The sequence below is a fragment of the Octopus bimaculoides genome, chromosome 12 (assembly GCF_001194135.2).
Source record: "Octopus bimaculoides isolate UCB-OBI-ISO-001 chromosome 12, ASM119413v2, whole genome shotgun sequence".
NCBI classification, from domain to species: Eukaryota; Metazoa; Mollusca; class Cephalopoda; order Octopoda; family Octopodidae; genus Octopus; species Octopus bimaculoides.
In genome coordinates this window covers 2,965,323-2,987,822 of record NC_068992.1, presented here as the reverse complement: position 1 = coordinate 2,987,822, position 22,500 = coordinate 2,965,323, and the positions used below count along the sequence as shown (strand labels likewise).

The following is a 22,500-nucleotide window of genomic DNA, read 5'->3' as shown; positions in this document are numbered from 1 at the left end:
GCATATTATGTAAATCTGTGTCTCTTTCTCTGTGTGTGTGTGTGTATGTATGTGTATTTAGGTATATATATATATATATATATATATATATATATATCTGTATACGTTTGCACATATGTATATTCACATGCACACATACACAAGAGAAGTGGATGTATGTATGTAATTCCATGACAGCTTAGATTCCAATGAAAATTTGTGATTTCATTCGTTTATTTTGAATTTCATTCATTAGAAATTGGTTTTAAAAACCAACTTGCTAGTGGCTAGTTTTTCAACTATAAGGCTGGAAGAGATATAAAAATAGTCCTTCTTCAGCATTACAAGCCATATTGCTTTTAATATTCAAATAAGGACTAAATAAATAGTTCCAATACCTTCTTTTGTTAACAAGAAAATTCCGTATTTCATATTCTCGCTTCAAAAATAGCAGGGATTTCTGAATTACTTTAAAATGATTTTGTTGTGGTAAAAATTGTGATCATTCACTCATCTCATTGAATTAATTTATTCAAATTTATTTTTTTTGTATGAAAATTTAAATTCGTGGCCAATGATAAATATTGTTGGTTAGTGGTTCTATTTTTGTTGATTTGAAGTAGCAAATACAATACTCACCTCCATCGTTGTGCCTTCTTCTAACAGACGCGCTCGTGTTATCAATAGCTGGAAAATTGAAGAAAAAAAAAGGTAATAGAAATGTATATATAGAAAATAATAAATGAATATAAATAAAAATAAAAAGTGTCTTTGTTTTGATTTTTAATTTTGTGATTTTGTAAAAGTTCATTTTTTTTAATGTGATATATAAATAAATAATTCACTAAAAAAAGTAAAGCAAATATTTTCTGTGTTCATCTGTCCATCAATAAAAGTAAAGTTGCACAGATCTTAAAGAAAATGTTTCACATTTGAATTAGAAATTACCAAATCAATGGCTTTCTTTCAAGACTCTCATATTTTCATTTTATTTGGTTTCTTTATAAGTTTTAAAAATCCGAAGAAAACATTTGTGATAGTCTAAAATATATTTTCTTTTTCATAATATATTTTTTTAAAGTTTCAGAAATTGTTTTATATTTAGCAGTAATTTCCATGATTTTTTTTCTTTTTCTTTTACTAAAATCTTACATATTCTATGATGAAACGAGCATCTAATTTCAAGTGATTGAACAATTCTCTTGTAGATGCAGGTAAGTGCCAATTTAAGAGAAAATATAGGCAAAAGATTAATAAAACTAAAATTACTGAACAAAGAATAAGACTGAATAATGGTGATGCTACTGTATGGATCTGTGCAACTCTATTGATGGGAACAAGCCAGAGAGTGTAGAAAATATAGATTGCAACATTATGTGATAGCAATGGTACTTTATAGTTACAATGAAGCACATATGGAAAACTGTTCCTGGCTATGTTTAATATTAAGTAGGATTACTATTTTAGTGAAGTAATAGTACGAGACAAAATTGCAAATGAGAACCATTTAGGATGAATATTTAGCTATCAGATTACAAGAAGTCAAAAATCAACAGTTTCCATATGAAACATCTAGGATTACCATTGCACACATTTACGAAAGAAAGAAAACGGGTGCAAAAACAGTGTTTTTAAAAAAATTATTATTTGCTTTGTGTTGTTCTATGGAGGCTATGACTTTGGTACAAGGAATGAGAAAGGTTTAAAGATCTTTTGGAGTTCTGTGATGCAACTGATCTAACAAACCAGCCAATCAGTTGCTTCATCACCTACAGATTTGGCAAACACACAAGTCAGATCAATTTTATCATCACCAAGAAATACAGAAGGCAGACCATTGTAAATATAAAAGACTTTTCTAGCAAAGAATGCACTACCAAACATAGATTAGAGATTTAGAATTAGGTAGAGTCAGGGGTAGTAGACAACATGGAGAAGGAAGACATGAAAAATAAAACAACTGGTGGTTGGCCATAGGGTTACAGAAATTCTACTTGATGCATGTGACTGTAGGAAGGAGGAATAAGAAACTTATAGCATAGTTGTTAACACAGAGTTCTTATAAGATAACCTGGTGAGGGCTACAGTTCAGATAGATGTGGCTTGTGCTAGATCTCAGTCAAACCAAAGATATGGGAGGTAGAGCTATAAAAGCCAAGAGATAGGCTTGGAAAACTTGGAACATGGAAGTAGTGGACATTACCAAGTAGCTAGAATTGAAGTCAGGCATCACATATACTTAGCTAGGGGTCAAAGAGAATGAGATTTGCACATGTTCTGCTATGCAAGGATTGGAACCATGTGATGTTCAGAGTTACAAGACAAGGTGTTAGAGAGAAACCTAGATGTCACTAGAAAGAAGTGTATTTGAAATAATTAAGACACAGCTGCCATTACTGTGAAAGTGCTACTACGAGATGTTGGAATGTATGGAATAAAGAGGTGCTGTTTCATGTTCACCCATCAGTGGGTCCAGAGTTGACAGCAGTGTGGTGGATAGGAGCTGCATAGGATATGAAAGTAGGGAAAACAGCTGACCTGTCTGGTGGTGTTATGAAGATGCTCTTAATATCTGGAGAGGTAGGCTACGAAACAGTCACCAGAATAGTTAATCAAGTAGTACAGGAAGATGTCACGACCAATATTTGGCATGGCAGAAGCTTATAGACTTTTGCATGGACAAAGAAGATGCATTAGAGGGAAGAATTTGCAATAGCAACAAATTGCTGGATCAGGCTATGAATGTCACAGAATGAGTCGTAGCACAATTAATCAGGGACAGAGTTAACTTCAAGGAAATGCAGCTTGGCTTTATGCCTGGAATATGTACAAGAGATGCAATCCTCTTAGGGAGATACCTGCAGGAAAAGTACTTAGATAAGAGCTAACCACAATATTTGGCCATTCTTGAGTTGGAAGAAAGTGCTATGCTCTGTAATCCATTAGTCACAAAGGAAACTAGATGTTGAGGGACAGTTTGTAAAAGCTGTACAAGTTATGTAAAAAATATTCTGTAAGTAAAATGGAAGTCAAGAATGGGTTCAGTGAAAAATCTAATGTGAAGACAGCGTCCATCAGGGCTGTTCTCAGCCTCTTAATCAACATAGTCTTACTGGCCATCACAGAAGAGTTTGACTGCTCTTAGGAAATCTGATATGCTGATGATCTAGTTCATAGAGTTTAATCTGTAGAGGAAGTAGAGAAGAAATTCCAGATATGGAAGCAAAACCTAGAATTGAGGAACCTCAAGGTAAAATTAACAAAATGTTAATAAGTAGGAAAGAAAACAGGATACTGGAATCGCCAGGAAAATGGGATTGCTCAATATGTAGAAAAGGAATAGGTAGGAACTCCTTATGCTGTACCAACTTTAAGCTATAGATACACAAAAGGCATAGTGGAATTGTAGACAGGCTAACAATGAAGGCAATCTTTAAATCTAGTAGATGCACCCGAATACTAAGTCATGAAGAGCACAACAAAAATAAACTCTCATAAATGCATGACTGGTTCACTTGAAGTAGTGGACAGCTTTGGTTACCTGGGTAACATAACTAGCAGAGGAGGTGGTTGTTCAGAAAGAATGATGACAAGGGTAAGAATGATGACAAGGGTTGAAAAACATTCAATGATCCATTAACTTTGCTGTCAACAAAGGTTTTCTCCCTCAGAATGAAGGGCTGATTATATGACACTTATGTGAAAAATGCAGTGATGCATGGCAATGAATGTAGAAGACTTGCAGAGGCTAGAATGAAATGAAACCAGCTGGTTCAAATGGGTGTAGGGTGTTAATGTGTGTTAGGGGCAATATACAAATGTGTTGAGAAAAAAAAAAAAAAGTAGGTGGGAAAGAAATCAGGTGTTATGTAGAGGAGAGAAGGCTGTTCTAGTATGGGGGCTTAGGGTGCATATTGAGGATGATTTCTTCATAAAGAAATGATGAGAACTCAAAGTTAATGGAGACCATGCAAGAGTGACACCAAAGAAAACTTGGGCAGAGGTGATGAAGCTGATCTAAAGATGCTATTTCTCATGGAGGAGATGACCAAAAGACTGTATAGATTAGTGACACGTGATGTTGCAGAAGACCTGAAATATCCTAAAGGGATGTTTAAGGACCAAGATATTTTGTACTCTACCAAGTACACATTATACATCTTGTTTAACACTGCTCCACATTAAACCCTTCATATTATTTGAACAAACCCATCACCCTGTTGTTCACTCCTCCATTTGTTCACACTCATTCCTCCACTAGATTTATGCATAAAAGACTTCAATGGCCCACCTCTGACTCCTCCATCTTTCACTTGACTGCATCAGTCCATTCTCATCCTTTCACTGGACTTATGTTTAAAAGACGGCAGTTCATTGTTTGCATGCTGCTTATAATTCCTTCTCTCTAGTGTGTCTTCTTCACCATTTTTATTCTTTACATACATACATACAACTGGCACTCCATCGGTTACAATGATGATAAGGGTTCTAGTTGATTGGATCAAAGGAACAGCCAGCTCATGAGATTAACATACAAGTGGCTGAGCACCCTACAGACACGTGTACCACTTCACATACTTCTCAGGGAGATTCAGCAAGACACAGAGAGTGACAAGGCTGGCCCTTTGAAATACAGGTACTACTCATTTTTGCGAGCTAAGTGAACTGGAGCAATGTGAAATAAAGTGTCTTGCTCAAGGACACAATGTGCCAGCAAGTATTGAACTAACGACCTTATGATTATGAGCCAAATGCCCTAACTGCTATGTCATGCACCTTCAGACACACACACACACATAAATACATAACAGAGTTAAATTCAGTGACATTGGCATAAGGAGACCATTCACTTTTCTGTAAATATATATTATATCCTAGAACTTTTGCCATTAATACATGCCTTCTTTGGAGAAAGGCAAAGTGGCACCATTTTACAGAATATCACTGCAGTAATGAAGTGTTGAAAAATCACAGAAACTCAGCTACTGAGTTATAATAATAATAATAATAATAATAATAATACACTTTGATCTTAGGAATGAGAACCCAGGTTCGAAATTTCTCGAAGACACCTGATGAAGGCTGGAGGGTATATCAGCCGAAACGTGTTAACAACAAACAAGATGAGGACAAATATCCGTCAAATGTAAATAATGTACATAATTCCTCATCTCTTAAATATAGATCGGTATTATAAAAAAAGCAAAACAAAAACAAAGAAAAAAAGAAACACCTGGAGTTAGTAACAATATTTTCAACCAATATAGGAATGGAATTTGGCCAAAATAACTGTTTGTGTTTGATTATTAAATATGGAAAATTAGTACCCCAAACCAGAACCTGGGCATCAACGATCTCCCTATCTCTCTTGTTCCACACAAAGGATGCTACAAATATCTAGGCATTGATGAAAAACATGCACAAAATTGCTGTGAATAAAAACTGAGTGAGCTGAGAATATTACAGCAGATTTAGAAAAGTATGGCAGTCAGAACTCTCCTTTTACAATAAGACAATATCCCACAATGCATTTCCAATACCAGTGCTGATACAAACATAGAATACACACAGGACCCTGACCTCATCTGAAAACCTCCACAGAAACAATGATATCAATGCTGCAGATGGACTACAGGTGCCTGCCTGATAGTCACTCCCAGGGAGCACCTGCTGAAGAATAGCAGTGAAAATGAATATATAAACCCAGAACTAAAAAGTGAAGAGAACAACGTCCTGACACCCTCCCATGCAATCCTAAAACAGTTGGACTAACTTACCCCAATGAAGGCCTGGATATGAAATGCTCACCACATCAAAAGATGATGATGCATGGGAATGTTTTCCAAAGACTTGAGAACAATACTAATATTGATATGAGGTGCTACTTTTCTTGGACATGCAGCTGCTCTCACATCACACTTCAAAGGGGATGCGTTTGGAACCCAAGAACAAGAGATTGCTACTAAATACATAATGAACAAAAGAGAGGGAAGCCCACGCAGCCCCAAGATACAATCGAGAAAGTAGATTAGGTCAGATTTTTGTGGAAGACATCAACACCTGCGCAAAAATGTCATCAAGTTATTAACTCTCTATGTGACATGATGTTTTCACTAAAACAATATACAAAACCAACCAAAAAATGACTGTTCTGGGATGAATACAGAGAATTGGCCTGTTACTCAATACATACACAAACTTCAATACAAGGAATATTGGTAAAATATTTTCATCAGAATTAAAACCAAGTGCAAACATAACAGGGCAGATATTTTTGTTTCGGGCACAGAAAAAGTATGTACCATAGTAGAGGTCAGCTGTCTTGCTGATGTGAATATCCCTTCCGAGATGAAAGGGAAAGAAGATTACTATGGAGAAATGCTTTGAAACCTTCAACTTCTATATCCAGATTATAAATTCACATTTATACCAATAATAATTGGTACACATAGTTATGTTAGTAAATGTGTAAGTGACAATTTGGAAAAATTAGGGTTTTTGGGAAAAGAAACCAACCAGCTAACATGCGTATTACAAATACAATCTGTAAGTGGAACAATCAAAATATGCAAGACATTTCTCAATCTCAGGATGTGAATTTGTTTTTGCTACCTACGTCCCATCAATGAAACTTTATATCTTTGGGAAAAACCAACTTCTTCCTTACAGGAGGACTTTAGATAATTCAAAATAGAAGAGAACATGCACACACACATATATATGTATATATACACACACTTGCACACGCATATACATATATACACACACAGTTTATAATCATTCAAAATAAAGTAAGAAAATGGAGATACAACATTTAGTAAAATTTTATCTGCAAACAGCAATTATTAAAATCATTATATTAAGTAAAATCTCTTCAGAGGTGAAGAAAAAGGATATACCATTATGTTTTTAAGCATTCTATTTTAGAATCATCAAATACAACCCTTACAAAAACCTAATGGTATATCTTTTTTCTTCCCCTCTGAAGAGATTTTGCCTAATATAATGATTTTAATAATTGCTATTGAAACAGCTGTAAGAAATTATGTTTGATTTTTGCAGATAAATTTTTATTAAATCTTATATCTCCATTTTCTTTGTTTCTTTTGAATGATTATAAACCATGGTTTATAAATAAACCTATTGTTTTATGAATATTATTATTCACAACAAATATTAGGTATTAAACCAGTAATTCATTGGATGATACCATCCCTTTATGAGGCTAATTAAACCTCTAATTGAATTTATGTATACATAGACAATTTTATTCTTATGGGAGAGAAACAGGGTAAAGACCATCTGAGACAATAAAACCTGTATAATACCAACAAGAGCTTTCTTGGTTCTTGAAGAACTGTCCAACCCAAGCATGAATGGCCAGTGGACTGACCCAACCCATCACTTGGTTTACCAACTCAATTTACCTCATCACCATTTCCTTCCTTCAAACTAATCCCTAATATTACCCTACACACTCTGTAAAATGGTTAAGCTTTTTGGGATGGGCATCCAGGAACAAAACACATGCCAAATGGAGACATTGGAGCAAGACAGGGACCTCAAGGCTGTTGGATACGGTCAGTGTCTAACCCATGCCAGCATGGAAAATTGATCTAAAATGATGACAATGATGATGATGATGATACATGGATGTTGATACACACACACACACACACACATAACTTGTAGGTGCAGTCTGACTAAATGGTTAAGAATTTTACTTTGCAACTACAAAAACCTGGGTCCAAAGTAATCACATGTAGCTTCGTCAAAGATCATTTCCTATAGTACAGGTCGATCCTTACACTGTGAGTGAAACTGGACAGATGGAAACTATACAGAAGCTCATCAGTTGGATGTATCCATAATCGAAAAGGTAGAGGCTTGTCACAGACAATGTGTGAGGCTGATTTTGGCAGTGAATGTGGCTGATTCTGGTGGTGAATAATGATAAGGCTATGCATTTCTGTGGAATGCTCAATCATACTGACGTTAATTCAGGACCAAGAAATCCAGTTGATTAATTGGATCCTTATTGTCAAATGATGGTGATCCATGACTCCCACTATCACCACCACTGATACCACATGTATATATGTTATTTTCTTTTTCTTGTTTCTTTCTGAGCCACAAACTCATGAAGCCATTATCAAGACTTTTGAAATAAGATGGGTATTTAAAACAGGTAGAGACTAACACTGTTCAGATACGCCAACACACACACACACACATTATACTTTTAGAAGAAGAAGGGTGACTGTGATTTTGAAGTTTTGGCCTGCTAGCCTTCATTAGATACTGGTACACTTGAGTTTTTCTTGGCTTTGTATAGTCTCTGGTAAGTTGCTTTTTCTGGGGTAGGTGGAGCTATGTGAAATGGTAATTGAGTTTGGAGTTTGGAGTTTGGATAATTGAGTTTGTACACCTGAAAAGTAGATGTAAACAGTGTGATAGGGAAAAGTAGGAGGCAAGTCTGTTTATAGGATGAGTGCTGATAGAAAGATATTACTGAGAGATTTTATTGTTTGAAGTGGGAGTTGCATAACTGTTCAGAGTTCAGTCAAGCATTAAATAACTTTTTAATCAGACACATTTACTTTAGATGTATCAGATTCAGACCACGAGATCGTTAGTATAGAAATTCGGTTATTGTTGTGTTTTAGGGTTCACAAAGATTGTCAGTAGATGAAAGGTTAGCAAGCCAGCAGATGTCCAACTGAAGTTTGCTTCTGATGTTATTTGATATCTATTTCAAGAATTTAACCTGTGTTTTGGGGAAAGTAAAGATTGAAAAAATATGTTGCTATAAGTATTTATTAAGGGTATTCAAGTCATTTTCCAGCTTGGTTACTTGTATTCATATTTATAATATATATAGATGCATATCTTTGTAAATATGATTGTGTATGGAGACATATGTATGGTTAGGCATTTAAATGCTTATATATGTATACTCAAATTTGCATATATGTAGTTAGATCCATGTTTGTGTGTCTCTGAGCACATATATATATATATATAAATGTAAATGTATGTATGTTTGTATATGGGTATATGCACACATTCTATGATACCGTATATTTGTATGTTTGCGTAAGTCAAAAATAATTCATGATGGGTATGGCCTATTTGTCCCTTTGTTATTGTGAAGAACAATTTGACTCAACAGAGTTAAAGTTTTTCATTACTATTATATTAGCTATGATTGTCGCACAATAAACTGATAAAGTAATAATAATAATAATAATAATAATAATAATAATCCTTTCTGCTGTGGGTACAGGGCTTGAAATATGGAGGGAAAAGGCTAGGTGGTAACACGAACTCCATTGTCTGACTGGTACTTATTTTTATTGACCCTGAAGGGATAAAAGGCATAGCTGATCTCCATGGAATTTGAACTAAGAATGTAAAGACAGATGAAATGACACTAAGCATTTTTTCTGAAGTTCTAATGGTTATGTGAGCTCACCACACTGATAGTAGTAGTAGTAGTAGTAGTAGTAGTTTATCTTTAATTAGTCACAGAGGCTTGAAGAAATACAAAAATATGAAACTTGTTCCTTAAGTGCCACAAAATAAAGTGGAGTGCAAAAGACAAATTTCTAAAGATAAAAAAAAAGGAGGGGCTTGAGAGATATACAGTTTATGAATGGACAGGTTTACGATTTTAAATGAATATATATATATCAATGAAAATAAAATAAAAACATACAATTAAGCTCATGATAATTGAACCAAGATGTAATTAAAAAGAAAACAAAGTGAAAGATTAGGTTGGGTTTGAACACTCAACAGCCTAATCCATTATGAATTGATTACGATTATAAGTGCAACTGAATGCAACAGTATGAATCTTTTGGAGATATTTAATGTTGAAAGACTATCTTCAAAATATACTCTTTTAAGATTCACTCTCCTCCCCTCCTCTCTCATTGTGTGCGTGTGTGTGTGTGCATGTATGTATATGTGTGTGTGTGTTATGGATGCAGGAATATTTTTGTTTTGGTTAACAAGCTCACTTCCAAACCATGTGATTTTTGTTACACACCCATTGCACAGGACCTTGGGCAATTGTATATTATTACAGTCTAGTCCTGGCCAAAACTTCTGAGTGGATTTAATAGACAGAAACTGAAAGAATCCCATTGTATGTGTTTGTTTCTGAGCATCTGTTTACATGTTCTCTGAATATCAATCTATAAGCACAAAAGCTCTTGCTATTTCTCATGTCAACAAAATCGTCTGCTGGCTTTGCAGATTTGGAGACATGTGAGATACAAGATCCTTACTTGAAAAATAGGCAAGTGTTAAAGACAGGAAGGGTATTTGGCTATAAAATGATGCCTTGAAAATACAGTCATCTAACCCATGCTAGCATGAAATAATGGATGTAAAAGAAATGAAAAAATATAGACAGAATACACAACACAACACAACACAACACAAAAGAATAATTACTCTTTTACTTATTTCAGTCATTTGACTGTGGTCATGCTGGAGCACCACCTTTAGTCGAGCAAATTGAGCCCAGGACTTATTCTTTGTAAGCCTAGCACTTATTCTAAGTTACGGGGACGTAAACACACCAGCATCGGTTGTCAAGTGATGTTGGGGGGAGGACAAACACACACACACACACAAACATATACACACACACACACATATGTATATATATATATATATATATATAGTGGCTGTGTGGTAAGTAGCTTGCTTACCAACCACATGGTTCCGGGTTCAGTCCCACTGCGTGGTACCTTGGGCAAGTGTCTTCTACTATAGCCTCGGGCCGACCAAAGCCTTGTGAGTGGATTTGGAAGACGGAAACTGAAAGAAGCCCGTCGTATATATGTGTATATATATATATATGTATATGTGTGTGTGTTTGTGTGTCTGTGTTTGTCCCCCTAGCATTGCTTGACAACCGATGCTGGTGTGTTTATGTCCCCGTCACTTAGCGGTTCGGCAAAAGAGACCGATAGAATAAGTACTAGGCTTACAAAGAATAAGTCCTGGGGTCAATTTGCTCGTCTAAAGGCGGTGCTCCAGCATGGCCGCAGTCAAATGACTGAAACAAATAAAAGAGTAAAAGAGAAAAGAGTATATATATATATATGACGGGCTTCTTTCAGTTCCCATCTATCAAATCCACTGACAAGGCTTTGATCGGCCCGAGGCTATAGTCGAAAACACTTGCCCAAGGTGCCATGCAGTGGGACTGAACCCGGGACCATGTGGTTGGTAAGCAAGCTACTTACCACACACCCACTCCTGCACCTATTTATAAATATATTATATTTTGATTCATCGTAAATCTAAAGAATTCTACTTTAGTACATGTATCTCTACATTGTAGCAATATATGTTTCACATAAGTAGAACTAAAGCCAAACAGTGGAATTTTATATCAGTTGGCCATAACTAGTTTATGTGACTAACGGACACACGCATCACACATAGAGAATGTTAAAGAAAGGAGAAATCTTATTGAAAATGGATTATGAATACATTTAAGTAAATTAAGAGAGCTATAATAGCTGACTCAGCCTGGTATTTAACAGTTTAAGATGTTTTACAGTCAAAGTTACAACTGCAACTAAGCCATTCAAGTGTTTAATTATGTTGGCGTCAGTTGAGAGAACGAATAAAGAAAAGAGAAGGATTGATATTAGTTTACTAGTTTTGTGGTAGATTGTAATGTAGGAAGACCAAAACTGCATCGTATATTAAATAAAAATGTAAAATAATCTTAATAGTTATGAATAATTGTTTTATGTCAGCAAGCAAAGTAGATTATATTTCTAGGTGTTGAAATTCCCATCGCTGGACTGTTTTACAAACAATTATTGTATCACATCCAAAAGAAATTCAGTTCTGTAAATTCTCCAGTAAATACCATTTCTCCTGCTTGATTTGATCTTAAAAACAAAATAGCAACTCTAATGTTTTGACTCTGTTGGCATATTTCCCTGTTGGCCCCTCTCTTACATTCTGCCAGCTTTATAAATAATTCTCATGTCTAGAGAGGGGATTTGATTTTCTATGACACACATTTTATTGCTTAGTTTCAATCACAGAAAGAAATTAGAGATTTTAAAACAGAACTTATTTTGAAAAAGGAAAACACACACACACACACACACACACACACACACACACACACACACACACACACACACACACACACACATACACACACACACACATATATATATATATATATATGTATATATACATACACACACACATACATACATGTATCTCACAACAGAGTAGATTAAATTACATAAGATTAGACAACAGATAGAGAGACAGACACACAGACAGATTGCAAAAGAGAGCAAGTGGTTTAACGATCTACAGATATAAAGATAAATATGTATATTTAATATAATTAAATATGTTGGATAATGACTTAAGATTTGTCTTGCAACTAATTAGACTATTAATGAAATGGAATAAAGTGCCATTTCATATATATATATATATATATTATATTACAGATAAATTCCTCTGTTTACATAATATCGAAGTCTCGTTCATTCTTTTGTTGTCATATCATCACTATTAATTAATATATATCTGTGTGCATGAAGGTGCATAGCTCAGTGATTAGAGCATCAAGCTTACAATCTTGAGGTTGTGAGTTCGCTTCCTGACGTCACTGGCGTCAAGCTGTAAAGGAAAGAGAACTCCAAATGACTCGTCCTTGTTTTCTTTGTATCATTTTGTTGTCCCTTTTTTGTATCACCTAACTGTCTGGATGTTTTGCATTCTTTCCCATTTCGTATTATATATATATATATATATATATATATATATATATATATATATATATATATATATATATATATATATATATATATATACACACATATATATATATATACATGTTTATGTATATATATATAACAAATGAAAGACAGAAGATAGAATATACGAGAATATATTATTAGTCACAACAATTGTTTAGACAAATCTAGCATCGACTCCTCTTGTGGGACACAAAAACTGGTTCAGGAGTACCCAGTGGTGCAGACATATCTTGTCAGGTGATAAATATTTCTTAAGTTCTAACCTCATCTTCTTTGAAGTAGTCACCTTACACACCATTCCTGCCACTTTTGCAATCCGGCCTGGAAGTCGCTTCCTGTAAGTGAGTCAAGGACCTTCTGTGATTTGGTCTGGATCCGGAGAACAGTGTTAAAATAGTGACCTTCAATCTGCTTTTTCATCTTGGTGAAGAGATGGAAATCACAGGTGCTCTGTTTGGTGAATGAGGGGGGGGGGGAAGTGATACCATGTTGTTTTTGACGAGGAACTCATGAGTGAGGAGAGCTTGATGACAGGGAACACTGTCATCATGAAGAATCCAATTCTTTGTGCACCACAGATCCGGTTGCTTCCACCGAATGTCCTCAATCAAATGCTTCAAAATATTCCAGTAGAATTCTCAGTTGATGGTCTGGCCCTGGGGAATGAACCCTCGATGCACAATACCACATTTCCGGGGGTGATGCTTGTGGCAGGTCTTCCAGATTGTTCATTGTCTTCCAGGGATGTTCTTCCATTTTTGAAGCATCCATGCCACTTGGAACATTGCATGTGACCCATAGCCTTGTTGCTGTAAGCTGGTCAAAGCACACTCAATTTCTCTGTAGCAGACTTCCCAAGTTTAATGCAAAATTTCACATTGATTGGCCCTTTGTTCCTGTCCATGACAAAATCGCAGACTACAGCATACACATGACCATAACAACACAAATTTCACAACTTACGAAGTAAATGCAGCAATGTCACTCAACACACTACCTCATGAAGGTCTCTGCTGGCTCTCACTGTGCACACAACCATGTGCTGCCATCTGTTGGTGTGATACAGAACTAGTCCAGGAACTTTTTGAAGCCACCTCATATATATGAAGGAAAATCTAGTCATAAGCATGTGAACAAGCAGAGTAACATTGCTGTAGATTCTAAACTTAATTCTTCTGTGTTCACATATAACACACACGCACATATACACACACACATAGACATATGTAATATGGATTTATTGGTTTACATGTATTTCATGAGAAAGAAGGAAAATACATCCAGAAGGCAAAAAAGAATATGATTTTGTGCATTTCGATATATTTCCAGAAGATATTTAACAGAGTTGAGATGTGGATCAGAAATTTACTAAGGAAAACTGAAAGAAAATTCTTTAAAGTCTGACAATTTAATGATTTAGAAACACATTATATATTATCATAGGGTGGAAGACTCTAGTGTGAAGTGAAAATTCTATCAGGACAAAACAAGATTTATATTATTTTCTTATTTGCAGACGACTAAGTGGAAACAGCAGTTAAAGCAGATCCTGAATTGAAAATGTTAGAAAGCAAAAAACAAGAGAAATCAGTTAAAATGCCTTGAAGTTTCTTCTTGCTTGAGAGTTTGTAAGGTGAAAGATTTTTATGAGACTAAGAATTATGATAGATCTGCTGGCAATTGATCACTTATTATTTGAGGTGTTACACTGACCAGACTGTAGAAATATAAATTCAATAGTGAAGTTGATAATAGAAAATATGAAAGACAAACTGTTGAAAATTCAACTGACTTTCCAGGTTAACACATTAAACTATATATATATATATATATATATATATATATATATATATATATATATATATATATATATATATATATATATACACATTCGCCCATACCCATCAAACTCAGCAAGAAAAACTAAATGAAGGAAAAAAAAAAATTTTATCAAGTTGAAAAATATTTCCATATTTGAAACTGACTTACCTGTGTGGTCCATAACAAGAGCAAGATAGAGCGGCAGTACTTTGCAAAGGCAGGATATATTTTAGTGAAAGAGAGCAAATGAAGAGATAAACAGATTGGTAATGACCACCAGATAGAGTTGACGATTGTGTTGCCAGCAGGAGTAACAACACTCCAACAGGCACAACAACATTTTCAGCTTCTCATTATCTACTGGCTAAAGAAACATTTAACGATTACATGCTCACCATTTTCCTAATGTATTTATTAAAAAAAAAAATTATTATTATTATTATTATTTCATCATTATTTCACTCAGTACTTTGTAAGTGTTCTGCTGATATTTGGATTCCAAGATACTTAGTTGTATCCCACAACCTTAGGTATCAAGCATGTATCTGATATTCCCCACTGTGTTAAGAAAACAGGTTTTTCTCTAAAGTCAGGAAATTCATCTCAGACCTCACATCATCAACCAACCATTCAAACTTCTTGCAACCGTTTCCTAAGCTTCCGACTACAATTGGGATAATGATAACTTTACAGCAATTCCAGATTCTTTGAAGTTTGTATTTTAAGTCCTAGAATTATTTGTCTTACATTCTTTATTTGCCATTCCTGTATCAAACAGGCAAGAAATATCAATTAAACAACACACTTCTCTCTTTGACAATATCTGGCCAGGAATGTTCTATTTGCTTATCTCTTTGAAGTTTCATATCCCACACTTTCTTCACACAATTGTTCTCAAAGATGTATTCTGGTTTATGGCCATACCATACTGCCAAATGTTTCTAATCCATAATTCTTTCCACAAATTTGTCAAGGGATGATTGTTGCAACCTTGTCATATCTCTTTTATAATTATTATTACTAATACTGTTATTATTATTATTATTATTATTATTATTATCATTATTACTAATACTGTTGTTATCATTATTATTATCATTATTGTTATTATTATTATTATTATTAGTATGATAGAGTAGGAAAACTGAGAGTGCTCCAGACAAAATGCATTTACATATCTCTTTACATTCTCACGATAAATCCTACCAGAGTCGACTTCATCTTTTATCCTTCTCTGTGAAGTACTTGAGGATTGATCTAATTAATTATCTCTAATCAACAAAACTTCTCCCCCAAATCAGTGTTCTTGTTGCTATCTATGAAATCAAGAAATTATTTTTAGAACCAAAAAAAATCCTCATTATTATTATTATTATTTTAACTCGGGTTTTGTTGGAACTCATGGAGCCTTGCATGCATAGCAAGCCTGCTACCTGAAGCCTACAGCACCATGCTATCAGTTGTTTTCAACTATCTTATACTTTTCTGATGACAAGGAGGTAAAACTTTTCTAATAGCTCTACTGGGCACTCTATTATAATTTCCTTTATATTCCTCTTGGTGCCTTCTGATACTGTCTCCAATGATCCAACGATAATTGGCACTATCTTCCACCTTCTTCATTTTCCATAGTTGGGCTATCTCATATTTGAGAGGATCTTATATGTCTATTCTTTCATCTTGCTTCTTGACTATTCACCAGTTAAAGAGACACACAACATCAGTTATAGAACACATGTGGTTCCTCTTGATACCCAATTCTCTTCAGTAGATAGCAACCCACTTTTTACTTGGTGTTCATACAGTTCACTGGCCAAAAGACCTGACAGTAGTTTCCGCCTTAACGGAAAGCATGTTATTGGTCAAAAGCTGGATACAATGTCATCCTTTTTGAATATCCTTTACACATATCAATGTCTTTCCTTTTGTCATCCAGCAGTTCTGCTATCTTTTCGTGGAACCCTCTCAGCTTCTTCATTCAATAACCTTGGATGCCATCCAGAATTACTATTATTATTATTGCCTTTGCACAGCTTCTAACACTGGAGATGTATTACAGTATCAGCTGTTCTCTACCAGTGAACTAAGGTAACACCTCTTATTTTTCAAGAGTATCCGAGCGGTTCCAAGCAGTGCTGTTTTCTGCAAGTTCTCCACCCTTATTGCAGCCCCTATTTGTTCCATGTTCTTCTCAAGATTTTTACTCACTGTTCCCAGGTCTCTGACAATTATTGGTACCACTACCATTATTATTATTATTATTATTATTATTATTACTTGACAACATACGGAGAGAGAGGTGGGGGGTAAAAGAATTCAAATTAATAAATAAATCAACACTCTTGCTATGTCTCTCCAGCCATGCCACTCTGCTGAATCACATTTCCCACAGCAAACACTTTACTCAGTCTTTCTACCCTCAGACCTGTGTCATCTCTTTATAACTTCTATATTTTCCTTCTCATCTGTCCTCACAGTCTCCCAGGACACAAAAGACCATAAACATCCCTCTTTCTTTCTCTAACTAATACAAAACACTTAGTCTGCGGTTAAATCTTTAGAGTCTGAAGCCAGTTCTTCAGTGAATGCCTATCGAAATGTCACATGACTGAGTGATGCTAAAATATTACTTATGCTTTCCAAACTTAACAAAACTCGCAAATCCTCTCTAAATCCAGCATACTTTGTCTTTTTTACTCCAGAAAATATATCTGTCTGATTCGCATTAGCATAAGCTGTAAAAGATTAAAGTCAGATGTAAAAAGGTTGAATAATCAGTCAATACTAATCTAGTTACAATTGAACAGTGTAGCAGGGCTTAGCACCGAATCTTAGAAAAGAAACAGAAACAGAGAAAGAGAGAGAGAGACAAAAATGCAATATGAATGTATTAGATTATAATACGTGAATAAGAAACAAAAGTTTGAGTTTGAACTTATTCTTTAACTCATAAAAAAAATATTGTTATAAAAATGTAAACATATTTCAATATTAGTTTGTGAGAGAAATTTCTTGTATTTTGTGTGAATGTATGAAAGACGTTAACCATTGATACTTAATTAACAAACACTTAATTAACCCAGCACAGGGGAAACATAATTACAGAACAAAACAGTAACAAAATCATATAATAATAAAACTATTATCTGAATAATGAAACTAAATAATAATAATGATAATAATAATAATAATAATAATAATAATAATAATAATAATGAATTCAGTTTAAACTGCAAGTGATTAAGTATATTGTTTATTTTAATTAACCACAAAGCTATTTTGCATAGAAGAGGACATAGTCAACTGAAGGAAATTCAGTTTTGTATTTTAATGTATGTTAGGAAAACCCAGAAAAGTAAAAGCTGAGGTGATGTCACTAAGATCTGGACTCGAGATAATAGAAGTAAATGCAAAAAAATTGTATTCAATGGTTCATAATTTTGGGTTGTTTACTCACTGGTAAAAATAAAATTCAGTTATGATGTAAAGTAACATTACACAACCAGTGTAGTTCTGAGTATTGTTCAGCAAGAAAGTTGCATAGATATACAAGTTCAGCACGGATTGTTAGATGTCTTTTACGAAGAAGAAGAAGAAGAAGAAGTAAAAAGGAGATGAGAAAGTGACTTGTTGTCATCTCTAACAGACACGACTACACTGATATAGCTGTATAGGAGAATGAAGAATACAAAACTGGTGAGAGAATTGCTGTGAGCAGATGAAAGATGGTACCAGATGGACTGAGGAATATCAGGGATCTGGAGGTAGTGGTGTTATCTGAGCGTGTTGAGCCTTGGAACGAAAATGATAAATGATGAAGGAGAATGGCAGTGATGTCCCTGTACTCAGATCCACGTGACACAGGAATGTAAGCATAATAATAATGGTTGGTTACTATAGAAATAGAGAGGAATGGAGGGAAGGGTGAGTGAAAGGAGGAGGAGGGGGAAGTTAGGATTATAAATTACAGTCTAAGACCATGAGTTTCAGGTCAACAGATGGCAATCAGTTGATCTCTTTGACCAGCATTAATGAAACTTGAATAACAAACCAAATCCTAAGCAATGCATTCACACGCACACACACACACACAAACTTGAATAATAATTATAGAAGTTTCTTAAATCCTAAGAAATGCATTCACACACACTCAAACACATGCATGCACACAGACAGACAGACAGACACACACACACACACACAGGTATTAAGTATTTTCTTTTTCTGCTTTAATATTAATATCTTACAATTAAATCCATTCTGATTGAGAAAAGTTGTCTTCAGATTCTGAGCTTTTTTTTTAAATTTTAAACATGGAAAGAGATGCTTATTGTAATAATTTCTCACAGAATAATCCTTTCTATTATAGGCACAAGGCTCGAAATTTTGTGGGGAAGGGATCAATCGATTACGTTGACCCCGGTGTTTAACTGGTATTTATTTCATCGACACTGAAGGGATGAAAGGCAAAGTTGACCATGGTGGAATTTGAACTTTGATCGCAAAGATGGATGAAATGCTGCTAAGCATTTTTCTCAGTGTGCTAACCATTCTGCCAGCTCCCCACATTCAATTGCTAGCAAGATAATAATATAGAGTACATTATTTACATCATTCACATTTGACGGATATTTGTCCTCATCTTGTTTGTTGTTAACACAACGTTTCGGTTGATATACCCTCCAGCCTTCATCGGGTGTCTTGGGGGAAATTTTGAACCTGGGTTCTCATACCTAAGGTATTTTTTCGATGTTATTGTTGTTGTTATTATTATTGTTATTATTATTATTATTATTATTATTATTATTATTATTATTCAGGTCACTGCTTGGAATCGAACTTGGAATCTTGGGGTTATTAGCCTGTGCTCTTAACCATTACGCCATACCTGTATGTATGATTATCAGTATTTTTCTATATGTGGGGTAGGAGAATGTTGTTAAAAGTTTTCTTCAGGTCCATAAATTTTCAGTATTTATTCGTAGCCATCCATAACTGACTCAAAGTTCAATCATCTTTAAAGGCAATGTGTTGTGCCCCAGGGATGATCGGCTCAGCTGGTCTCACTCAGGTTTCCTGACTGGCAAAACAGATTATAGTCCTAGTTTAGGGAAGACAGAAATGGTATCCAGCTATAAAACCATTTGTTCTATCAAAAACCAAACCATTTGCACAGACATAAGAAGTGGATATAAAGAGATAAAGGAAATATATTGGAATATTCCCTTTGACATCACTATGATCATAGAGGAATGAATACCATAATTTAGAATAATGTTCTGTTAATTAACCTCCATGTATTTAAAGGGGAAATGTTTGATTTGACCCCAGTTGGTTCAATATTGATTCTGGAGCTGATTTAGTGAGATTTGAAAAGGTTGGTCTGTAACTCTGTGGAACCACTTGCTTCCCATAGTCATAATATAACATATTTCTGAAGACATTAATAAAAGCAAAGCCATTATTGTGGCAGTAGTTACCCAAGGGAACATTTAATAAAGGAAAGTTTTTAGAAGTGAAAGTTTCAATGACACCAAGTAATGCAATATACTTCAACATGTCGAAACATATTCATTGCCATTTGTAAATATTTGTGAGATTCAGTCAAGACAGGACTTAGATTGGAAAGAAGTTATCTGAAAAACACGACAAATAAAATTACAGCAAAAACCAAAGGAATTTAGTATGCTAAAGACGGCTTACAAAATATTTATTTATTCACAAATATTTATTTTCTCTCAGCTACTACAATACTCTCCCAGTATTGACACCAAGATCTCAGAACTCTTTCTTATTCTCAGAATGTGTTGATAAATGTAAAACCAATCAAAATAGAACTGTTTTGTCCTGAAGGAGTAGTTTAATTCAAAAGAGTTCAAAGGGACAAAGAGAAAAGAAAAAAGACAAAAACAGAAAAATAGTGGAAAACTATATGAATATAAATATAAGTGCAGGCATGGCTGTGTGGTAAGAAGTTTGTTTCTCAACCACATGGTTCTGGGTTCAGTCCCACAGTGTGACACCCCGGGCAAGTGTCTTCTACTATATACTCGTGCCAACAAAGCCTTGAGCGTGACTTTGGAAGACAAAAGTTCAAAGAAGCCCATTGTACATATGTATATGTGTGTCAGTGTTTGTTTCTCCCCTACCTGACAACTGAGGCCGGTTCTATGTCCCTGTAACTTAGCAGTTTGACAAAGAAGACAGATAGAATAAGTACCAGGCTAAAAGAAAATACAAGTACTGGGGTTGATTCCGTTAACTAAATATTCTTCAGGACTGCTCCAGCATGGCTGCAGTCTAATAACTGAAACAAGTAAAAGACAAAAATACCACCTGAAATTCTTGTATACATAATTAATAAATTGTTGATCATTTTTCCCATTTGTAAATGCTGACACTTTGAATAACATTCAGTAATGGAACAGAGATACTCTACAGTATGTAATGAAAAGTGTGGTTGTTTAAGGATAATGAATGAAACACCCGTGTTTCCAGAAGTGAAGTATCCAAATTCCAAAGAATTCCTCTCAACACATGGCTATGATGCTCCCCCACTACTTCTGCTCATGATCAGAGATGCACATATCGTCAGCCACTAAGGGACATGCTCAACTGGTTAAGGTCAAACAACTGACAAGCAAATCTGTGGTATTGTGTAGAATATTTGTTGTATCCCATCTTTTTATACCAAGACAAAGCAATGTACATGATAACACTTCCAATCAATTAAGACCAGAAGCCATGAGAGCCAAAGCCTGGTACTACATCAGGACATTTATTATTATTATTATTATTATTATTGCAGCAAAAACAATGTTTTGGGTACACTGATGGTTGGAGCTGAATAATGAAAGCTTTCACTATGGCTAAAGATCAATATATTTCCAACAAGTTAAAGGAACATTTGAAAGTTTTTATGTGTGTTTTAGTAACCTTTAATTGAAAGACTACCACTAAATTTAGAGACAAATAAAGAAAACTGCAAAGAAATAAATAAGAAATTAGAAAAAAAAAACTTGAATGATAGAAAAAGAGAGAGAGTGGTAAAATGATTCCCCTTTACCAACATTGGTAAATCTAAGAAAATTCCTGACATATGACTGTAGCAACTATTATTCACAGGACACCCTTCACACACACATTTTAATCACCTCAGTTCACTTTTTAATAAGGTACTGCATCAGATTTAATAGCTTATTTATTTTTTTTAGAGCAGTTTTAAAAGAATAAAGTAAAAAATGATTATTAAACATGGTGTTGATATTGATTGTAACTTTTAAGTCTTTTTAATTATGTTTTGGGGTTGAAACAAGAACCAAAAAAGTATTCTCGGAATGATATATGCCAACATCGGCGCCGGTGTGGTTTTGTGGTAAGAAGCTTGCTTCTCAACCACATGGTTCCAGATTCAGTTCCACAAGCGCGGCACCTTGGGCAAGTATCTTTTACTATAGCATTGGGCTGACCAAAACCTTGTGAGGGGATTTGGTAGACAGAAACTGAAAGAAGCCCATTGTGTGTGTGTGTGTATATATATATATATATATATATATATATATATGCGAGTAAAAATAAATACAAAAAATGGGTTTTTTTGTATGATTGTGTATAGAGGAATATATTATTTTGCTTAAAAGAGTTCCAACACTGTCTGTTTTTTATGTTTTATTTATATTCCTGCAGAACTAATGTGGGGTATAGAATATGGAATGTACAATATATAATATGATATACAATATACAATATAAAATAAAATAAAATAAAAATGGATGGCACCATGAAAGAAAGTATTGAATGTAGATGAAATATTGAGTGTTCAATATAAAGGATCAAATATATAAATATATAAATATAAATATATATATATAAAGGCGAC

The 22,500-nt window shown here is 34.5% G+C and overlaps 1 protein-coding gene across 1 annotated transcript in view; it reads right to left on the bottom strand.

Moving 5' to 3' along the window:
• The window catches only part of LOC106876447 (muscle M-line assembly protein unc-89), a 351,593-nt gene that overhangs the window by 55,629 nt on the left and 273,464 nt on the right, over positions 1-22,500 (bottom strand). The window contains exon 8 of the mRNA XM_052972242.1: positions 619-666. Coding sequence (XP_052828202.1) covers positions 619-666 — 48 coding nt within the window. The remainder of the gene's footprint in view (positions 1-618; positions 667-22,500) is intronic.